At 38.8% G+C, this 22,420-nt stretch overlaps 1 protein-coding gene across 37 annotated transcripts in view; it reads right to left on the minus strand.

The window, feature by feature from the left end:
- DLG2 (discs large MAGUK scaffold protein 2) overlaps positions 1–22,420 on the minus strand; it is a 998,920-nt gene that overhangs the window by 385,528 nt on the left and 590,972 nt on the right. For all 37 annotated transcript variants that reach the window (XM_061457957.1, XM_061457959.1, XM_061457946.1 and 34 more), the window contains one exon: positions 8,559–8,612. In XM_061457957.1, coding sequence (XP_061313941.1) covers positions 8,559–8,612 — 54 coding nt within the window. The remainder of the gene's footprint in view (positions 1–8,558; positions 8,613–22,420) is intronic.

Consider the following 22,420-nt stretch of genomic DNA (forward strand, 5'->3'; position numbering starts at 1 on the left):
ATAGCTTTGTGTACTTGAAAAGCTTTATCAACTTCTTAATTATATATACAAATTAAGCATTTTATGCAACAGAATAAAACCTAGACTGAACAGAAATATTTATGAAAGACGGGGGTTTTGATGGTTTAAGGCCATGGATTACACTATAAAAGCAGAACTTCAAGACTTTATGTTTGCCACTGCGTCCTTGCAAACCCAGAGACCCTGCTGATTTTAGCTTCCTACTACAAAATTCAGCAATGTTAACTGTCGGTCTGTGGTGTCATATATCAAAAATGACATAAAAACAAAAGCAAAAGCTAATTCAAGGCTAGGGACAGCAAGACAAAACCAAATTCAAAGTACATTTAATTTAGTTCAATTCAAGCAAATCAATCTATACTGACTGCAATTTCCAAGTGCTTCAAACAACTCTAACAGGTGTGTTCTGCATTCTGCAGCACATACTAACCTCATGGACAAATTATCTTGGATGAATTAAAAATGAAGTATACCTGGGCATAGAGGAGGGGTATGTATGCACCACCCCCCCCCCCCAAACATATATGATTTTTCTCAGTGTGATAAAAAATAACTAACAAAGCAATGCCTTCCCCACAGTAGAAACTACAAGGATAAGGAGAGTGGCCCAACAGTAACAGATTTTGCAAAAGCAAAGCACAATACCATTCTCAGGGAATTTATGTGTGTTAATTAAAGACTGCTAAATGCAGGGAATTTGCTTCTCAAGCACACCCATGATCTCAATTAAAATGCAGTAGTCCAAATCCAAAAAGCATGAGGCATTACACATTTCCTATGCTGTGTCCACCTGATGCAGAGGGACACAGAAAAATGGAGGATGGGCCCTTATTATTTTCAACAAGCTCTTCTCTCCCACTCTGCTAATGGCAATGTTTCAAACAAACGTCCACAGAAAGAACTTCTTGATTGAATTTAAAGGCCAGGGTTATTCCCAAGCAACTGAAAAAGGAAAGCATTATAGATTTTCAGAATAGAAATGTGATAGAGTAATTAAATACGTGACCAAGAGATGCCTTTACTTGTTGGACTGAAAGGACATTGATATTTTTACTTACATCAAGAGACAATGAATGTTTTCTACTGATTTACTGTGTAATAGGACATGTAGCACTCAAATCTAGAAAGCAGTGCTCATACCTGAGCAAAATAAAAGAAATCCCCCCAAATATGAAGTTGTTTTACTTTAAAGAGTTGCATTTTCCCCCACTTAAAAATTATGTCTTAGATGAGGCTTCAATATTCAAAATTGCATCCGGAATTTAACATATAAATCCAGTAAAAACAATAGAAACTTTACATCAAAATCACTTTGGCCTGTTTTGTAAAGCTGTTTCTTTCTAAAACAGTATATTTTAAAGGAAAAGTTTTGAAGTATGTTGATTTTCAGGTAGAATAAAAATGGATGTGAAATAGAGTCAAAATAAATCAGATTCATAACATCCATTCTGTACTTTTACTTTGTGTTTTGGACAGCAACAATGTATTTTTCTGCTATCCATCATACTAAAACACATTTAAATCATCAGATGACAGGATGAAGTGTTTTCTATTTCTGCATTTTTAAGGGAAATTGTTTTCTGACATCATTAATGGTCTGAAAATATTTTATAAACATGATTTAGATCAATCTTGTCAATACTGCTATTACATATATATATATATATTCCAGTATAGAAACAATGACATACAGCAGAACACAGCAGTGATTGCCATGGAAAATAACATTGCTGTGATTCAATTCAAGGGCCAAAACTAAGAAGCCAAGCCAATGAGGCTTTTAAAAACTAGCACCAGAGCTCTATAAGATTTAGCTTTCCCATTGTAGTCCATGTTAAGTGACGGAAAGATGAGTGTAAACTACAAAGGTGGTTAACAATCTAGAAAATATAAGAGTCATTCAAGATAATAAGATGTGCAAGCTGACTTTCAAGACTACGATGAAACTCATCAAGAAAGAAGCAACACATTTATTCTGAAGATAAACAAACGGGAAAATAGGCTGCACCTACATTCATATGATCCAGTAAAAGCCTTCAGAGTACTGACTGGCAAGTTTTCCCCATTCTCTTTACATTCAGATGTAACTACAGTGCATGACTTCATCTGAGAGATCAGAATAGAAAGATTTTTCTATGCAGCCTTTGTTTAAACCTTTATGTACTTCCTTCTACTGTACTAAATCCAGGTGCACCGGCTGACTAGGATCACAGAGGAGAAAGCTGATTCATAGAATCACTGAATACCAGGTTGGAAGAGACCTCAAGGATTGTCTGTTCAAACTTTCTTGGGAAAACCACGGTCTGGACTAGGTGTCCCAGCACTTAGTCCAAGTGAAGCTTAAAAGTGTCCAATACTGGGGAGATTTCATTGTTCACATTGGTAAGTATTTTCCTCTTGTCCAGTTGGAATCTCCCCAGGATAGCTTGTGCCCATCACCTCTTGTCTTTTCCACGTAAAAAGGGAGTCTCCATCTTCTCTGTAGTCACCCTTTAACTACTGGAACACAGTGATCAAGTCTCTCCTGATCCTTCTTTTCTCCTGGCTGAACAAACCCAGCTCTTTCAGCCTTTTCTTAGGCTTCCCAGTCCCTGGATCATCTTTGTGGCCCTTCTCTGGACCCTCACCAGCCTGTCTACATCTTTTATGTATAGTGGGCACAAAACTGAACACAATATTACAGCTGTGGCCTGAAACTCTACTGTGAGCAGAGTGGGATGATGACTTTATCTGTGCTGATGATGTCCTTCTTGATGTAGCCCAGCATCCTCTTGGCTTTCTTTGCAGCAGCAGCACCCTGGTCACTCCTACTGAGCTTGTGTCCACCAGGACCCCCAGGTTCCTTTCCACAGAGTTGCTCCTCAGTTGGGTAGATCCCAGCCTGTGCTCCACTCTTGGATTGTGTTTACCCAGGTATAAGACCTTACCCTTGCTCCTGTTGAAATTCATAAGGTTCTTTTTAGCCCATTTTTCCAGCTTATCCAGGTCATCCTGCAGGCTGGGTCTCCCTTCTAAGTGTCCACTTCCCCACTCAGTTTGGTATTGTTAGCAAACTTGGTCAGGGAGGGCTTGATCCCATCTTCCAGATCTCTTATGAATATATTAAATGGCATAGGGCCTAGTATCGATCCTTGGGGGACACCACTGGTGACAGGTAATCAGATGGAAAAGGAGCTATTTACCACCACCCTCTGGGCGCAGTCGGAGAGCCAGCTCCCCATCCATTGCACAGACCACTCATCAAGACTATAATGTGACAATTTCTTTAGGAGGAGGCATCACCACAGCCCCATGCTTGCCTATGCAGGAATTGTCATGGAGCAACTGCCACACTCCAGAAGGGGTCTGAGTTCCCAGTGTCCCTAAGCAGAGATGCACCAGAACAGCTGCACAGCCATCTGCATGGCCACGCTCAGACAAGTGCAAAACAATCTAAATATTTGATTACAGCTCATGAAAACATAACCTGAGAAGTATAAAACCCACTTCTTAAGGAAAGAATTGTGTGTGTGACTGCACGGAGCTCAGCGTAGGCAGCACAATTAGCAAAGCAAACCAGTAATAAAACAGCAATAACAATAAATCATAATAATGATAGTAATAATAACAACAACAACAACAATTTGGGAGAACAATGGGAGACTGAAGAAATACAAGGAATTCATTAGGACGTAAAGGAGACTGAAGTACGTATTCCTTAGATCTTATCACTGTGAAAATACAGGGAAGAAAGTAACTACCATGGTACCTGAGTGAACTTACATCAGTGTTTAGTTAGCTGAAAGAAAAATTAAATTCCATCATAAAATAAATAGGAAGTTTCCCATCAATTTCTGAAAGTGGTGCAGCAAAGCCAGCCTTGTAGCTACTTTTAACTTAACTATACAGCATTATGGAAACTAAAAAAGAAGTAAGTAGGGCTTATTCTGTGCAAGAGAGAAAGTGAGATGATTCATATGTTATTAAATGAATACTTCTCATTATACAAAAAAGATCTAAAATTTACAGCCAAAGAATAGAGAACAAACAAACTCCCACAAATGTTTAATTGTGCTTGAAATGCCACGGAATCATTCATTTTGTACCACCAAAGCTTTCTGTCAAATTTATTCCCACATCCAAAGCTTGGTGAGCTAAAGTTTTCAAGCCACTGCACCTAGAAACAAGGCTTATTAACTGTTTCTTTTGTTATTTGCTGCAGGGCCAAATTATAAGGAATAGAATATACCATAATATAATAAGGCTTTTTCTTTTGCTCCATTTAAGAAAAGAATACTGATGAAAAACAGCCCCTCACAGGATGAGTTTTTCTTTCAAACTACTGAGCTAAAGGTTTGAAGAACATCAACAGTACCAAAAGGTTTAATTACTGGAGTTTAGGTCATTAGAATGTTAATGAGACAAAAAACACAGTTTACCAGTTGCATACCAGCTGGAAAAAGGAAATTTCTCTCTGTGGACTAGTGGAAACATTACATTTGAAAGTACTTTGTGAACGGTAATCATTGTTGTGTGGGCCCTTACTTCTGAAAACACTCAGGAATGTTTGGAGGAAGGTGGCAGAGAGGATGAGCAGAGCTGTTGTCATGGAAATGCATTGAAGGTACATTGGGTAAAATGAAACAATGAGACAGGTTTCTTGTGCTGTTGAGCCAACAGCTAAACAAAATCATAAGAAGTCTCCATCTGTTGTGTAGCCACACTAAAAATAGCCTGACCTTGTTGAGGGACCTATCAGGCGAGCAGTTGTGGCTAGTAACATCAGAAAAAAAGTGAGACCGCTTTGATTTACCAAAATTTGCAAGTCCATGTTTATTCCTGTGTTTAAAATTTGAAAATAGGTTCTACATGACCTAAAATGAATTAGTTACCTTTGTTATGATAAACATCATAAAAACTAGTTATTGCAGAAAAAAATAGATTTTAATAGAAAAATTATATATATATATATATATATTTTAAGCAGCATTATTTTTTGCAAAAGTATAAGTGGACAGTACCAACCAGCTGTCATGGAAAGCATCTTAAAACCCCCCAACATTCAGAAATAAAAGACTAATACATCAAAAATTTCCATGAGATGTATCACTTGCAGATATATATATGTATTCACTTGCCTTTTAATTTTATTTAACAAGTTAAGTTAGAAAAGGTACAGAGATATGGGGAATGCATGTTCAAATGAAAAAATTAAAGGGCAAACATCTAAGACTGGAGAAAAGCAGGATATGAGAAAAAGAACGTGATCATAGGAAACACGGTCTAATTGGTAAGACCTAAAACTTTCTGTCTTTTCCTCCCATAGGAGGCTCCCTGGACTCCTGAATGTGCTTTGAGGCTTCACAAAGGGAGCTGAAGAGCAGGGATCTAAGATGACTCTAGATCAGCATTTCTGGGTGTTTTAGACATGCTGCAGTTAGAGTATCAGCTACTCTATGCCCACTTAAATTGTGTCTGCTCTTAGCTTTGGACAGGCAATCATGGAATAGTTGGGGTTGGAAAGGACCTTAAGATCATCTAGTTCCAAATACTGTAACTTGGATTCTCTGATCTGTAAAATGATTTGTCCTTATTAGGGGACAAATCAGATGTGTTTTTTCTGTGGTAACTAAAAGAGAATGATTCCTTTCTAAAGCTTTCACAAGATTAACTCTAAGGATATTTAAACATTCACCAAAGATGTCCCTGAGCAGTCTTCTTCCAGGCATGTCAGGAAGTCCTGACAGTGCTGAAAAGGCAGGTGCTTGACTCATGTTCACATTTCAAAATAATCATTAATCTTGCTTTATTTTGTCTCTCTGAACTCTCCTGTCCAGAACAAAATATTTTAGGGCATATTAGCTAAGTTATATTTTCTGTAAAATTAATTATATGCTGAAGGCTGCATCAGCTTACTCAGTTTGGGAAGATTTTCCTCTGCCTTTCCAAATATTCAAGAGAGGGGCAAAGCTCTCATAACATCTCATGGTGTTACAGGCTGTGTTATAGGCCCCACATGGTATTCTAGGCTGTACTGGGTCTGGCTGGGAGGGAGTTAATTTTCTTCAGAGTAGTCCATATAGAGCCATGCCTCAATTTGTGGCTGAAACAATGTTCGTAACACACCAGTGTTTTGGCTGTTGCTGAACAGAGCTTGCACAGCATCCAGGCAGTAAAAGGTCAGGGAAAGGAGGAGGAAAGGGGGGGGGGTCATTTGTCGCTCTGGCATTTGTCTTCCCAAGTAACTGCTCCACTTGATGAAGCCTTGCTTTCCCGGAAACAGCTAAACATCTGTCTGCCCATGGGAAGTAGTAAATGAATTCCTTAATTTGCTTTGCCTGCTCATGAAGCTTTTGCTTTCCCTGTTTGATCATTATCTCAATACACAACTCCTTTTGCTTTCCATTTTCTCCTTGACCCACAGGAAAGTGAGAAGAGCAATTGGCTGCTAGCCACAGCCAACCCACCACATGCTGACCATAAACCTGCTCTTGAAAGGTTCACTGGCCCAGGTTCACACACAAGCAAACATATATCTGGCCTAATGACTACAGCTCCTTCCTAGCAAACAAAATACCACAAAATGAAACCAAACAGAACTTAACTGAACTAGTCCTGGGAGGAAGAAGGAAAACACAGCTCTCCCCAAAAAGACCACAGTCCACTCTCCCAAATACCAGGTGGGATGGAGAGGTCATTTGTCCATATGCTTGTCTTTCTGTCTCATTCTGGATAGAATTCAAGCATACAAAACCTGATCAGAAAGAAATGTCTATTTATAGCAAAGGCCCTATGGTCTGTGGGGCACTGTGGTGGCCTGGGCTCAGAAGATATGCTTCATCTAGACATTTCTTATTGGCTAGTCTAAATAAGCCTCACTTTGGTAGTGCTGCTGTGCCCCATACCAAGGGACATAATTCTTCCCATGCACTGGATAAGAGCAAGGTGACTGGTTCAGAATTGTCTATTTTTACAACAGCACCTTCTGTTAATTTATTTAGTTCACATCGTGTTGGAGACTGAAACAGCCCACAGGCACTTTTCAGTCTATTGTCAATATTTCTTTTGAATGTATTTGGTCGTTTGTCTTTCTTTTTTTTTTTTTTTAAGAGAAAGGAACACTAGTATAAAAGTTCAATAAAAGTGTAGACGTACTGATAGACTGTGTTATGGGAATAAATCATAATGACTGAACATCTTGTCACTAGTGTAATTGCATCTGTATTTAGGAATTCTTTCACCGTAGCTGCAGAGTATCCTGGGCACAGGTCCGGTGCTGGAAATGCGAACTGGGGCTCACAATGTTCCTTTTGGTAAATCTAGAGAACACTAAGTGAAAAATGTCTCATTAAAACAGAAAAGCCAGACCTATTGAGACCATAGAAGATGGTTCTGATGTTGGTAAGGAAAACTGAGACTCAGAAATTATAGGAAGCTTGTTAAGAAAGACAGATGCAAATGAACAGGGAAATTTAAATTTTCCATCCTTCCCAATGGTTGAAATTCCCAATGAGGAATTTCTCTTCTACTTTTCAGCAGTGTCATTCTTCTAAATCGCTCCTGGCTGTGATCCTTACATATGTTCTGCATATTAATTTCCAAGTTTTATGAATTGTCAGAAACAAACAAGCTGGCCAGGACAACCCCTATTAAACTTCCTCATCAATATTCTTCTAAAAGACAGAACCCAGCAATATGACTGGTGTAGGTGAATAAATAATTAGGCTTATGCATTGGTATCATAAGAAACAGACGTGAACAAAATATGACAGATGAGAGACATTAATTAGAAGCTTTAGAAAGATAACTAAGAGGATGGAAGGAGAAAGATCAGATACTGTCTAGTCAGCTTCACACTACTTGCTTTTCTTGCCTCCAATCATTTAAGCCTGTTGCTCTCTTTATTATGTATTCACTGTCTTTCTCTGTATCCTTTATCTTCAACTATACTTGCATTTACAGTCTAAAATAACAATGATATCAAATGCTTGTAGAAAAGCAGATTTTTAAAACTCTAATAAAAACATTCACTATAATTTTTTTCTAGAAGACATGTAAAGGAAGAGACATTAATAAGAAAACATGAGGTCATCTAGTTTGTACTGCTATTCATCATGAAGAGCTTTCATCTACAACAGGAATGTAGACAGATAAATGAAGAGCTGTTTGCACCATTTTAATATTACAGTGTGCATCTAGGTATCATCTTAATAAACTAGGAGGGTGCATGATGCTCTAACAAGAGCTATTCATTCTTTATCTTCCTGTAAGGAAGAAAGGCTTAATGAAATCACATTTTTTAAAAAAAGAAAGGCTAGTTTTAGTAAGTTACAATTTATGTGTTGAAATCTAAACTACAAATTATGTGTATACACTATGCTATAACTCATCTGAGTGAAATTATCTCTCCTGATACTTTCTAGAAAAGAATTAACTGTGTAACTGTAAAGGACATGATTAATTGAAAGATTTTCTTTATAACTTCTATGCAGTACTGAGTATAATTTCTGTGGAAAAATAACCAAGATCTATATAGTAATAAAAAAATGAATACTTACATAAGGGATTGTGTCCAAGGTGTCTGTGTTGACAATTATAGGGGCAGGGCTTGCCTGAAAGGAAAAAGAATAAGAAAATTAAAAAAATCTGAAATGCATTAATATTGAAATGTCCATTATGACACATTAAATTAAAAGGCTGAAAGCCTGTCTTCTCACTGAATTCACATCATACAACAGTACATAACTTTGGGTACTGTTCAATCAATTAAGGATGAAGGAAATAGGTCCTCAGACTCCAAACCACATCTCACTATGGTTTTTCTTTCAATTTCATTAGGCTTTGGCTCACATGCTGAATAAATAACTACTAGTAATTCATATTTTAGTAGAACTATAAAAAACATGATGCATTCAGCTTACAATCAGGTGACCTTGGGGTGAGGGTTTCAGCTTCCCCTGCTTTACAAGGCAATTTTTTGTGTTTAAGCTAATAACCAGATCTTCACAGAGGACAAACATCAGAATTTTATGTTTACACAACTTATCAGTATTAGGGGTATGTAGTAAATGTATACTTTACACATACTAGCATATTTACGTTAGAACTATGTATTCTCATGGTTCATTTGCACTCAGCTCATGTTAAGTTTGAAATAAAGAGGTGGTTTAAAAAGATGTTTGAGTCTGTAAAGCTGTCCAACTTGACCTTTAACATTGATGAAACCAATATCCAGACTAGTTTCCAGACACCTGAAATGCCCTAACCTCTTCCTCTTTCTATTCTGAGATTCAGTAGTGGTGACCCGAGGCTGAGCTCTGATTTGACCCAGCTCATAATCTTGGCTCAGACACTGGAGAAAACCACAGAGCTGTGAGAAATTGTAGAGCCATGCACCATGAGTAAAATGTCAGGGGCAGGACTGCTGAGATGGGATTGTTAATAGTTCAAGAACTCAGAAGGAGAAGGTTCACCATGGAGTCAATGTAGTACAAAAAGTGATGGAAGGCACTTCGCTTGCCTAACTAAAGAAACACTCTTCAGCCATTCTATCGAGCTGATGAGTAGCTCATTAGTTCTATTTGTCTACATTATATATTCGCCAAAGTTTGACTGTCTGTACTTTAAATTTGTATAGACTGCAGAGTCTCTTTGTGCATGGTACTCATGATTACAGCACTGCCAAAAGCACTGATCATATTTCTATTGTCAAGTATTCACTGCAGGATTTCAAAACCTATGTTAACACAACCCAAATTAAAAATGTAACATTACTGCAACAGTTCAAATACTTTCAGAAAAATCACAGTTTCTTTCCAGTTTTGGTGAAGCTGTTGAAAGACAATTCTGTGTCCAAAGAAACCGTATGTTACAACAGCTACTGATGATTAATGCCGTTATTTCTACAAAACTACGTAACCCGTGAATAAAAGCTAAACATGAAATGCATACAATTTAATGTGCATACATGGTATGTATCTGTTACCATAGTAAGGTATAATTTAATATTAAAATGCTTAGTATCTGAAAATATATTATGGACACAAACCAGCTTATTCTCATTATGCCCCATAACACTGAACACTTTGGAGTGATAGATAAAAGCTGAAAGCCATATGATTATAATATTTTTAGCTTTAAGCATATAGAATAATTTATAACTGTATTATCACTGAAGGCTAAGCAAAGGATTTCCTTTTGGAATTGTAGTTTTTACTTACATTAATATATAGGTCCATACACTTAAAGACTTTGCCACAGGAAGAAAGTGTTTTCTTTTTGTTTTTTTCACAATATTTAATCTTATTATTTTTCATACTGTAAGAAGTTCTAGCACCAAATATAAACAAAGTTTGCAATCCGCAGAAGGCAAGCATCTTTCCATTGCTTTATAAAACAGTATCTATAGAAATTACAAATGTCTTTCTGTAGTCATTTTCCAAAGCATTGTCATATTATCACCAATCACTTCTAACCCATTGAGGAGCAAAGCCTCATACCCATATCAGATTTTCCTGAAGTAAAGAGATTTCTTGATCAGAAACCAGTAATTGTGTGAACACTGTAAAAACATTTAAGGAATCTGGAATTTCTTTTGAAGACTCATTTACTCCTTTTCTTCCTCTTACGAGCACAAGCAAATCTTTCACACTATCAGTTACTATTGTTTCCAGAAGGCCATTTGTAGTCTTGCAGGATCCCTGGTCCAGTGCTATACAACTCTCACCAAGATAAGGTTTCTCTTATATCTCATCAGAATTCCCTTAATGCATCTGTGTCTATTGCGTCATACTTCTGTGCATCTCCAAGAGGAGTTTGACTTTGTGTCCTTTCTAACTATCCCTTAGATGGCTGAAGACAGCAATTAGATTCTTCCCACAGACTCTTCTTCTCCAAGCTGAACAAATTGAGCTCTCTCTTTTCCTGAATGATCTGTCTACCAGACCCAGTCAGTGTTTGTTATCTTCCACCAAATACACTTTGGCATATTGAGGAACCTAGAACTGGACACAGTACTCCCAATGCAGACTCATGGGTGATGAGTAGATGTCCCTCAGACTGCTGTCTAGGCTGCTATTAGTGCAGCCCAGTTTGCTGTTAGCCTTCACTGCAAGGGTACATGGCTAGGTCACGTACAGACTTATTCTGCACTATGCCTGACTGGGACTGCTGCATCTTTTGTTCTGTCCCAGTGCAGGAAATTTGTGTGGTTACTCTCAGCCCATTTGTCCTGCCTATTGAGATCCCTCTGAACAGCAGTTGCCCAGCATATCATCTGCTCCACCCAGTCTGGTGTTACCTAAAACCTTGCTGACAGTGCATTCTACCTAATCATTCTGGTTATTAAGATGCTAAACATCATCAGCACCAGTATCAAGCCTGTAGAAACACCCTAAGTAACGTGGTGTCATCAGTTACTACCAGACTTCAAATTGCTGACTGCCACCCTTTGGGTCTGGTGGTCTAGACAGCATCCTACTCATCTTCTAGTACATCCACCCATTCACTGTCTCTCTCATTTGGCTGCAAAACAGAATTTGTACTGAAAACATTGTTAAAATCAAGGCAAATTACACCTACTAATTTCCCATCATCCACAGAACAGTCATCACATCACAAAGTTGTCAGGTTGGCAAGGCACAATTTTACCCTTTGTAAATAGACCTGCTTCTTTGTAATCACCTCCCTCTGTCCTTCATGAGCCTTGACAGGGCTTCCTGGAGGCATCTACTAGGATGTTTCCATTTGTTACCTTCTTCCTAATCCTGACCTCCAGCTTCTCACTTGGCCCATCATCCCTTCTACAGGAAAAGTCTGAGCACTTCAGCTGTTCCTTTGAATAGGGTGATCCTTTCTTGCTTAGACTTCTGACAGAGCCTTTAAAGAATTGGCTTTCAAGCTCAAATATCTTTCAGGCTTCATTTTAACACAGTGCTTATTGTGTGTTGCTTATTGGAAGAGTTGAACTTCACGATCAAACTGACAATTTTCTGCTACTGAAGCACTCCTCCTGACCAGACAGTCATGAGATTTATAGACTGTTTCAGATGGACAGACAGATTATAACCATTCACTCACAACCAATATCATGTGCTCATTTTTCTTTTCTGTATTCCTCCTGTTCCTATGTGTGCATGCTTGTGTGGTGATTTGTTGTTTTGTTTTGGGTTTTTTTTTCCCTCGGAAAACTGATTTAATTGAAACATTTTGCTCCAGTCTCTCTAACATATGGTAATTTGAAGAACACTGACCTCCTGAGCTACAACACTGCATTTAAGTGCAGGAAATGGAGATTATTTTACTGCTTATGTCCTGTTTGCTGCTCATGCTTTAAAGAAAAGTAGGAGGCTTTAATCATGCAGAGTTAAGAAGACAGTTATCAGTTACTGGAAAAAGACCTAAATACAGTGCTAGCTATGCAGTACACAGGAGCATCAAAATAGTCCTGCAGTCACAGCGAAGTTACTCAGTGGACAGGTCAGGAGAAGATCAGTAGCAACAAGGAGTCAGAAGGATTTTACCATCCAGGATGATGTGTCTATGCTGAATTAAAAACACATCACATGCACTGATTCATCAAATTCTCAAAAAAGGATGCCCATACATCTGCACACTTATACAGAACACTGAAAAATCCATCACAACAGTTCATCAGCTCACTAGGAATACTTCCAGTTGTGCATAAATTAACAAAAGCATGCAAAAAAATATATATTTATATTCTCTCGAGAATCTCTGCCCACTGTGTCTTTGAGACAGCACTGCATCTAATCTATAATACCCATGCATATATAAACTATCTATCTACGTCTGACACTGGGTCAGAAGAATAAATGGCTTTCTGGAAGACAAAGATAATGACTTTATTCCTAGCTCTGCCCTTTGACCTGCTCTGCAGTCTTAACCAAGGTGTTTAATAACTCTAGCAAAACTGGCTTAATTTGGTCAGAGTTTGAAGAGAGATGTTGGCTGGCAAGAACTAAATAATCTATCTCTATGTAGGGAGGTTTAAAACGCTACATGTCTAATGCCTAACCTGCAGGATGAATTCAAATCAGTAGTTAATTAATTCATGAAAGAGACAGCCCTCTTTTAAGTCAGGTAGAATACTGAGGACTCCCTGACTTTGCAATCAGGTTTTAAAGATGGGAAAAGGCCTTTGTGAATACTGTCCTGATTCTGCAGCTGCAAAATAAATCCAAACCAATCACCAAAAGAAGGGATTGTACTGAGTGTGGTGAACTAAGTGAGCCTGTTTTCCCCATTCCTCATTCACTTTTCTTTCTGCCCTAATCCTTACCTATACCTCATGTATTATATTATGCTGACAATGGACCATGCGGGCTGTCAGTAATGCTCCCTGCACAGACCTTTTTGCTGCCCATGACTAAAAGCAGTGCTTTCAGCTGAGCCATCTCTGTGCTTTGAAGAAAAGGGTTCATACTGACAGCTGCAGTGACAGATTGGCAGAGCCGAGACAAAGCTTAAATAGCTTTGGGGAAAAAAATCAGGAGTTTTTTGTGTTTTTTTTTTTGTTCTTAAAGCAGTTGAGCACAACAGACTTTGTTTCCACAAATATATATACGAGATTGTTCTGCTTGCAGCGAGTCAGTCTAGTGGCTTTTCTAGTTGCAAAATACAGTGAAAGCACTTGAAGCCAGTAGAAAGAGAACAAAAAGGCGCACAGTCTAGTTCATGAACATTTACTCTGCTACCAAATTCTCTACAAGCGTCTGACATGACTCATACCTCTCAGACAAGATGAACTTTTCCTCTACCGCGAGTGCTACCATCATCCTTTTACTTAGAGCATGCACAGTTTTACAGACTATCCATATTAAACTGCATTTCATTCCTTTTGGAGTATTCATAACTCCTTGTTTTAACTGTTTCTTCTTTGCAGTGCTGTATTCAACACCAGACCATCAAACCACTTGCATAGATATATGGTGACTATTATATAAATAAAGAGCACAGCACATTACTTCTTAGCCAGAAAACACTAAAACAAGTATATGATCATCTTGAAACTATCTACCTATATTTAATCCTAGCTGCGATTTTGACTCAGAAATCTCAATTCCTTGTTTTCTTGCTAAGCAATTACTGTCATTATCTACATTATTACTTTTAAGTAAACTCACAGTAAAGAGGTAGTGAAATAGAGTGTATGCATTACCATTTAAAAAGTAGGTTGAGCTGTCAGTGCCTTATTACCATCTTATGGAGACACCTAACCCTGTCGACTGAATGTCAGAGTTAAGGGCTCATCCTTCCAGGCGGACATTCTTAAATTCAAAAACACTCTCTGGAATACTCAGTTGCAGCTTTATTTTACCATAAAGTCTTAGCATTTTGTGTCTTAATAATACAAAGTGGAGTGGCCCCTACATTTGCAAAGGAATGGGGTAAGCTGCATCCCTCAGACAGAACCTGTCGGACTGTTTGAGGCCTTAAAAAGGTAACACTGAATTAATTTAAATTCATTGCCTATTTTCAAAAGTTTTTCACAATTGCAAGAAAAAAAATTATGTTGACACACAATGGCATGAAAGATTAAATGATAATTTAGATGTCAAAATTCTCTGTGATGCTGCAAGGCCTCAGGATCACAGGACACACAGAACTTTTCATCGTATTTACCACTGAATTACAAACTACAGCACCAAGAAGGAGAAAAAGTCATTTGCTGGTTATTAAACAGAAAATATGAACGATAGGGAGTCTCTTTGAACATTTAAAGAATGACTTTTCAGAAGTCAAAAGCAGCTTTGCTTGCTGGTTGCAGCTGTCAAGAATAGAGGAAAAATGCCTCAAGAAATTCTCAGGATCTTTCCCTACGTGTATAATGTAGCCTCATATAAAGCCATTTAATTTAAAGGTAAAGAGTGCTTTTTCAAAGAACATGGCCTTATTTTTGAGCTTGGGGTGTTGTGTTGTTTTTTGTTTAATCTGAAAGAATAATTTTCTATTTAAAATTGTATTAACTGTGACATTATTTAAACAAAAAAGACTTCAGACCTCAGGAAAACCCAGCATTTCTGTGTGGATCCACAGGTGGACAAATGGAATGACAAGAAAGCACCTACCTTAAAATTGCTGAAGTTTCACCCATGGTGATATTACCTGTTAGCTGTTTGAATTATCTATGATTAACATAATGAGAACTTTTTGCCCAATATCAGATCTAGTGAAGGACACAGAAATGTCAATGGGAAAAGCCTTACAGAGAATGAGGGATAATTAGGGTACATCTGAATTTCCAGTGAAGATATTACTCAACTAAATGTTATTACTCATTAAATTCTGAGGTGATAACCTTCCTATCACTAGGCAGGGTGGATCCATCTGTCTCATTCTAGGATGCCAAATGCCATACTAAGACTCACACAGCGGTCCCATTACCAGATCTCTACTGACTCACAAGAGAAATTGAAGCCAATTGTCATACAACAGTGCTCTAGCTTTGAACAGAAATTTAGACCTAAATCCTGTTTCTAGGTTTACTGCTTCAGCGCATGTTCACGGCCTTTTGAAAGTGAATGGGCCATAACATTCATTTATTATACATATCTCTGCTCTGATCTCATCTCCACTCTGCACCAGAACTTTCCGCAAAGCCTGTGTCAAAGCACATCACTTAAGAAAATAACAGTTTAAACAATCCAGGCAATGACAGTTTCTGGTATGTTCTTAAATGTGGATATGGAAACTTTAGAATCAAGAACAAAAATAGAAACACATTCCATATGGTACTTTTATAAGTGTATTATCTTCAAAACTCTGACATCTGATTTGAATAATTTATTTTTCAGTTTTGATGTAATTCGTAATAATTTTATAAAAAGATGAGATATTTGTGAAATCTTGCCACTACAGTTAATATTGGTGGAAAGATAAATTCCAATGGAGGGGTGCTACTGAAAACCTAAAAGCTAAGCTAACTTACTTTATATTATGAAATTAAAAAAAACAGGTTACAGCTTCCATTTTAAACATCAATGACATTCTCCTACATCTATCAGATCTAAAAATTTTTGGGTGAAAGTACCCGCATAACTGAATTAATGGTAAAACATTGATCTGCTCTCAACAGAGTCAAAACTTAAGATAATATGTAATATGATATTAGGGCTTTTTATCTCCTGGCAGGATCTGTAGAGTGTGCATGCATTTAGCCAGCTGGTTCGTGAAAGCAATAATGACAAAAAGAACTTAGAACAAATTAAACAAATTAATATTTGTGTTTGAAATTTTTTTCTATTGTATTTTAAACCACATTAGCTGAATATCCAGAAATTAAAAGTCCAGTGGGGAGGAGGAGGGAAAGTTAATACAAAATGCTTAGGTTATCCACAGACTTACTAACAAGGGCAAACGTCTCATTGACTTGAGCATTCCCATGTTTGATTAAACTTTAGCTGTTTAGCTTTCCAACAGTTTGCCCAAGCATTAGCTTTATTAACCATGGACTGGTACAGACGTAAACCTTAAGAAGAGCCGTGCAACAAAAAGAATAAGAACATAATCTCAATGGAGTAAAAATTACAATGCAGATGGATACAACAACAGAAAAAAGTGAATGTAAACCTAAATGTGAAGTAGGGAAATTATTTTAATAGGATTCATTATCTATTCAAGAGGTTTATCAGAACATAAATTCCAAAGAATTAAACACCTGCTTTTAGAAACTAATCAATTAGATCAAGCACTGTACCCAACAGCCGAGAAATAATGGAATTAGTGCTAAAAAGCATTCACCTCTGTTTGGCAAGAACAGAAGAGACCAAGACTTATTGGTGCTACAGCTCAAACTCTCCATAGAGAGGAAAGAATGGGAAATACAGAAGAAAGCATCTTGAGTTTTACGAAGGTTTTCAGGTATAACAGAAGTAGCAAAATCACCATCAATTCTGTTTCAGCACAGAAGTTGCCAGAAGAGCTGGTGGTTACTGTGGTCCATAAAATGCCTCAACTTTTAATTCATTGATTCTGGCTAAGTAGGAGCAAAGCTGCTTTGCCAAAAGCTTCCACTTAATGAATGTATATCAGTTTTACGTAATTAAACTTGATTTTGAATATCTGCAATAAACTCAAATTGGCCTGTGCTGGAGCAAGGAGGGTTTTGATTTTTATATCAGAAGTAAACTTCAAACCTTATGTCCTCTGGAAAAGTTTTAATTGATGTCCCAGAGGGTCTCTTCACGTCCTAGAATCACTACTTGATGAATAAAATTAACAGAATAATTCCAAATATATCATTTGCCGACAGCTTGCTTCAAACCATAAATCGCTGCAGGACCACTGCACTCACAGTATGTCATTTCAAAAGATACAAGTGTTTAAAGTGAAGTTATACAGGGTTTAGGGCAAGTGAGGCATCTTACAAGGGGTTGCCTCATGTGGCATAAAATACATTTCTCAATGGAGATGGACTGTTACGTAAAACTGTTTGGTATTTTACCTTAGGGCTTGCCAAACATTTAATCTCTGTTTTCTCACTGACGTCCTTCTGCCTGAGAGACTGAGCGCTCTGTGGGTGACTTGCAGGACAATGAGTGCCAGAACTGCCACTATTTCTGTAATTTTACAGACTGTAGCACCCAGCAGGAGCATCACAGGCTGCCGAGCTTAGCAAAGACTCGTGGATGTGTGTAATGCCAACAGGCTGTTATTGAAAAAAAGAGAATGCTCCCTTTAGGATGATGCAATCTGGTTTTAGGCTGCGTGGTGGAAACACACATGTCATTGTCTTTTTGGTTTTAGGGCTGATTTCCTTCATGCTTTAAAAGTTTGCATAGAGAAATAAAACCAGTCCAATTTCTTGACTTTGTACCTTGTCATTCCTCAATCTGCTACATTCAAATGCCTCTTTTATGCAATATGACCTACTGAAAAATGAAGCTTGTATTATTACATAATAACAGGATGGTTTGGGTGAAAGGGACCTTAAAGCTCATCCAGTTCCAACCCCTGCCATGGGCAGGGACCCCTTCCACTAGAGCAGCTTGCTCCAAGACCCTGTGTCCAACCTGGCATTGAACACTGCCAGGGATGGGGCAGCCACAGCTTCTCTGGGCACCCTGTGCCAGTGCCTCAGCACCCTCACAGGGAAGAGCTTCTGCCTAAGAGCTCATCTCAGTCTCCCCTCTGGCAGGTTAAAGCCATTCCCCCTTGTCCTGTCCCTACAGGCCCTTGTCCAGTGCCCCTCTCCAGGTTTCCTGCAGCCCCTTTAGGCGCTTGGAGCTGCTCTGAGGTCTCCCCTTCAGGAGCCTTCTCTTCTCCAGGCTGACCCAGCCCAGCTCTCTCAGCCTGGCTCCAGAGCAGAGCTGCTCCAGCCCTCAGCATCTCCATGGCCTCCTCTGGACTCACTCCAACAGCTCCATGTCCCTCTTATGCTGGGGCCTCAGACCTAAACACACACCATTATACCTGCCTGTCTTCCTCCTTGCAGTGGTCACAAACATGGAGGTTTTGGAAGCGGGGGTTGCAGGGGCAGGTCTGTGAGGAGAAGTCAGGGCTGCTCTGTGACAGGCACAGCAGGTTCCAGCCATCTCAGTGTCAGACCCACCGCAGGACACAGCTCAGCCCATCAGCAAAGCTGGTGGTGCCTCTGGACCAACCAGTTCTGGTGCCTCTGTGACAAGGCAGGCACTGGTGCTCCATGGAGAAGCAGGGAACACCCTGAAGGCACTGCAGCTTGCAGAGGAACTGTGCTGGAGCAGAACAAGCAAGTAATAAGGAAGGAAAGAGTTAGGAAAAAGGAGCAGCAGAGAGAAAGCACCACATCCTGAACCCAGCCCCCTGTGCCAGCCTCACCTCACTGGAGGGACTGAGTGTGACCTGCAGGAGTCACCGGGGGTCTGGAGTGAAGCTCAGCCTGGCAAAGAGCTGTTTCCCCTAAATGTTTAACCCATTGTCGTCTTTGTTTCTCAATACCCAACTCAGTAATTAAATGATATTACAGATCAGAGAATCAACTGGGTTGGAAAAGACCTTTAAGATGATCAAGTCCAATTGTTCCCCAGCACTGCCAAGGCCACCACTAACCCACGGCACTGAGGGCCTCATCTCCACGGTGTGTGAGCACCTGGAGGGACGGTGACTGCAGCCCAGCCCTGCCCTGGGCAGCCTGTTCCAATGCCTGAGCACCCTCTGGGGAAGGAATTGTTCCTCATCTCCATCTAAACCTGCCCTGGTGCAGCTTGAGGCCGTTTCCTCTTGTCCTGTCACTTGTTACTTGAGAGAAGAGACAAATCACCTCCTGGCTCCATCTTCCTTTTAGGTAGTTACAGAAAGTAAAATCTTAACTGGCAGTACAGTTAAACTGAAGTCTGCTTTGCATGCAGCACCTTATTCCTCTGAAATTTCACTGCAGAACAGATATTTGTTCAGTGTCTTTTATTTACTCATCCTATTTTCTGATAAATCTACAAAATCATTTATTGGAGGTGAGTCTGGAACAGCCGAAGAAAGTAAAAGAGCAAGGTCTTTGGTTATAAAAGAAAATGTCAACTTGAGTAGCAGAAGCAACAAAGTGAAAGTGGAAGCCGTGCTGCAGCCACGAGTAAAATCACATTATTGTGTAAAAATGGAAACACATAAAGTGACAACTGATTGCTGTTCATCGAGGAGCTTTCCACAGAGAATCAAAGCTATGCCTTCTTCTTCTAACATATAATCTATTAAGATGCTGTCAACTTCTTCATTCTTAGAAATAGCATTTACAAAAAAGTTTCAAAACACAGAGAGCAACATGGCATCACAGGCTTGTAGAATAATGACACCACGTAAAGGGGCTGAACCTGGGATGAGCAGCAACATCACCATAGAACCAGCTCTACAATATGCCATTGCTTAAGTAAAGAAAGTGCCTGAGACCATTTTAAGTCTGAGAAGCACAAACAACATGACTGGAGGGTACAGCAACACTGACAGTCTCCCAGAGAACTTGTAGAGAACCTTAAAAAAATGCCTTAAATCAAAATTAGGGCCTTGAAGAAATTAAGGTAATTCCTGTCAAGTAATAATCAAGGGAACAGCATCCTTGTGAACCTAACAAATTTAGATTAGGAGTACAAGTAGGTGTATCAATGCTAAAAAAGACAGACTTCAGAAGCTGGATTAAAAACAGAAAGGAAGAAATGTCAAAAAAATATTTTTGATGTTAGGAAGGATGCTGAGAAACACTTCAGATCAGTAAAATCAGACTTGGCCTGTTTTTCAATAAATATTTTGCTATTTTTAACATGGGAATATTTTTACATTTCATGCCAAGGGCAGGCAAGCACATTTTATACACTGCTACAACTGTGTGTCAAATTCATCAAACTATAGTATCATCTCCCTAGAGGAGAGAGAGAAGTCTTGCTTCCTAAAACTCTTTGTATACACTTCAACTAAGCACTAAACTACACACTGTAGGCAGTACCAGCATTCTGGCAGATGGGCAACATGACCTGTGAGGTCGTTCCCCATCTTTATGTTTTAGCATTCTGTCATTTCTAAACAGTGTTGTTTTGGCTAGAAAAGGATGCAGAAACAGAGTAAAAAATCATTATCTTAAACTGAATTAAAATAGATGGAGGCAATTTTAACAGTGATTTATCTAGCAGGAAGCAACATGGCACTTTTACTGATGAAGCAGTCACAAAAAGGAACACAAGGTACCACTTTGAAATAAAATCATTCTTAGATTATAGGATATCTTTCAGTAACTGATTTCATGACATATTTTCAGCTTGTAAAACACAAAAATCTAGGATGTTACCATTTGTATAAGTTAATAACAGTGACCTGGGCAGAACTAAGTTCTGGTCTCTGTAGATTTACTGTGTGAATGTGTATAACTTATCCCACAAAATGAAACAACCTTCCTTGTACACAGAGACAACACTGACCTCTCACTGTCACTGTATTGAACAACGAATGTAATAAGCACAGAGACATAAAACCTAAAAACTGTCAGAACTGATCTATCAAGACTGAGAAGATGGGTTTGCAAATCAATTGGGGGAATTTCAAATGTCACAACAACCTTTCATCCACTTACATGATCCCCCTAAACACTGGAACATTAAATGGTTCGTAATGTCAAGCAGCTTTTTCCTATATTAATAACAACAGTTGATAATAATCAGCTCCTGGATGTCTGTCTTTGATATGGTAGTGGTTTATTTCTCTGATTTAAACGGAAGAGTTCCAGGAGAGGACTTTCAGAAGTAAGTTTGATTACTGTTAGGAAAGAAAAAGAAAGCATTTCCTGATGAAGCAAGGAGGGGAAGTTATGCACTTTACGTCACGTGCTAGGAGAGAAGACCAGGAAAAGGACTAAGCATAGCATTTAGTAACACAAATGAAGCTGGCTGCTTAAGGCAGGATGTAGGCAGAGTACAGGACACAGAGTATCCGAACCAAAGAATCAGTCCTGAAAACATTCATCTTTAGGAACTCAGATTTCCCTTGCACCTGTACAACAGTGCTTCAACCTCTAAAAACAACTCAACATCTATCTCATGCAATTGACATTCAGACACGAGGTAACCTTTACCAAAGAGCCCTTTGGACAGACCCATTCTCCCCCTACCCTGTTTTTAAGGCACAGACTCCACTCTCCAAATGAAATGAACAATTTTCAGCATATCCCCCTCATCTGCTAAATCATGATGCCTGGTAGAAATATGACTTTTACCATTCTCCTGTTGTAAATCTTGACTTTCGCCATAGGACGTCTGGGGAAAATTAACACTTAATCTGTCGGTCCTTTCCAAAAGCTAACCAACTTCACAGGCGGGTGCACCGATTCTGAGCACTAACACATAAAAGCCCCACTGCAGACCTGACCCTGATACTAAATAAATGTTTGGCTGGAGGACAAGAAATGGGAACATCGTGTGCTTCAGAGGAATGGGAGAAAAATGACATAGAAAATATTACAGCAAGAAGAACACAGAATCTGCAGGAAGCACCAGGTTTTTTAGGGCAACTGTAACAAGGAGAAAACAAGTTAAAGTCAGTCCATCCTTCACATCCTATTATATGCTTTGTGACACATTTTGAAATGTCTTCTTTGATTATAGTATAAGGTCTCTACTCATACACAAATAAGGACCCAAGCATCTTTTGCTATCAGCCTATGTGGTATTGAAGTCACTTGTTAGGTCAATACTATGTTGATATAGTTAGTACCTAAATAATATTTCTCCAGATTGTTGATAATACACATAACAATTCAGATATATGTCCCTTTTGTACCTGCAGATATCAGTGTATTTACTTTAAAGATACCCTGTCAAATTATATTTCAAATGAAATGAAGACACATGGAAGAAGGCAATATACCCTTTTCTTTCCTCTCAAGCACACTCTGACTGTCTTGCCTAACCTGGTCACCAAAAGCATCATCCTGCATCTGCTACTG

Source organism: Pezoporus flaviventris, unplaced genomic scaffold (genome assembly GCF_033815535.1).
Source record: "Pezoporus flaviventris isolate CSIRO_AGI_PZ_B2104156 unplaced genomic scaffold, CSIRO_AGI_Pfla_v1 ptg000025l, whole genome shotgun sequence".
Taxonomy (NCBI): Eukaryota; Metazoa; Chordata; class Aves; order Psittaciformes; family Psittacidae; genus Pezoporus; species Pezoporus flaviventris.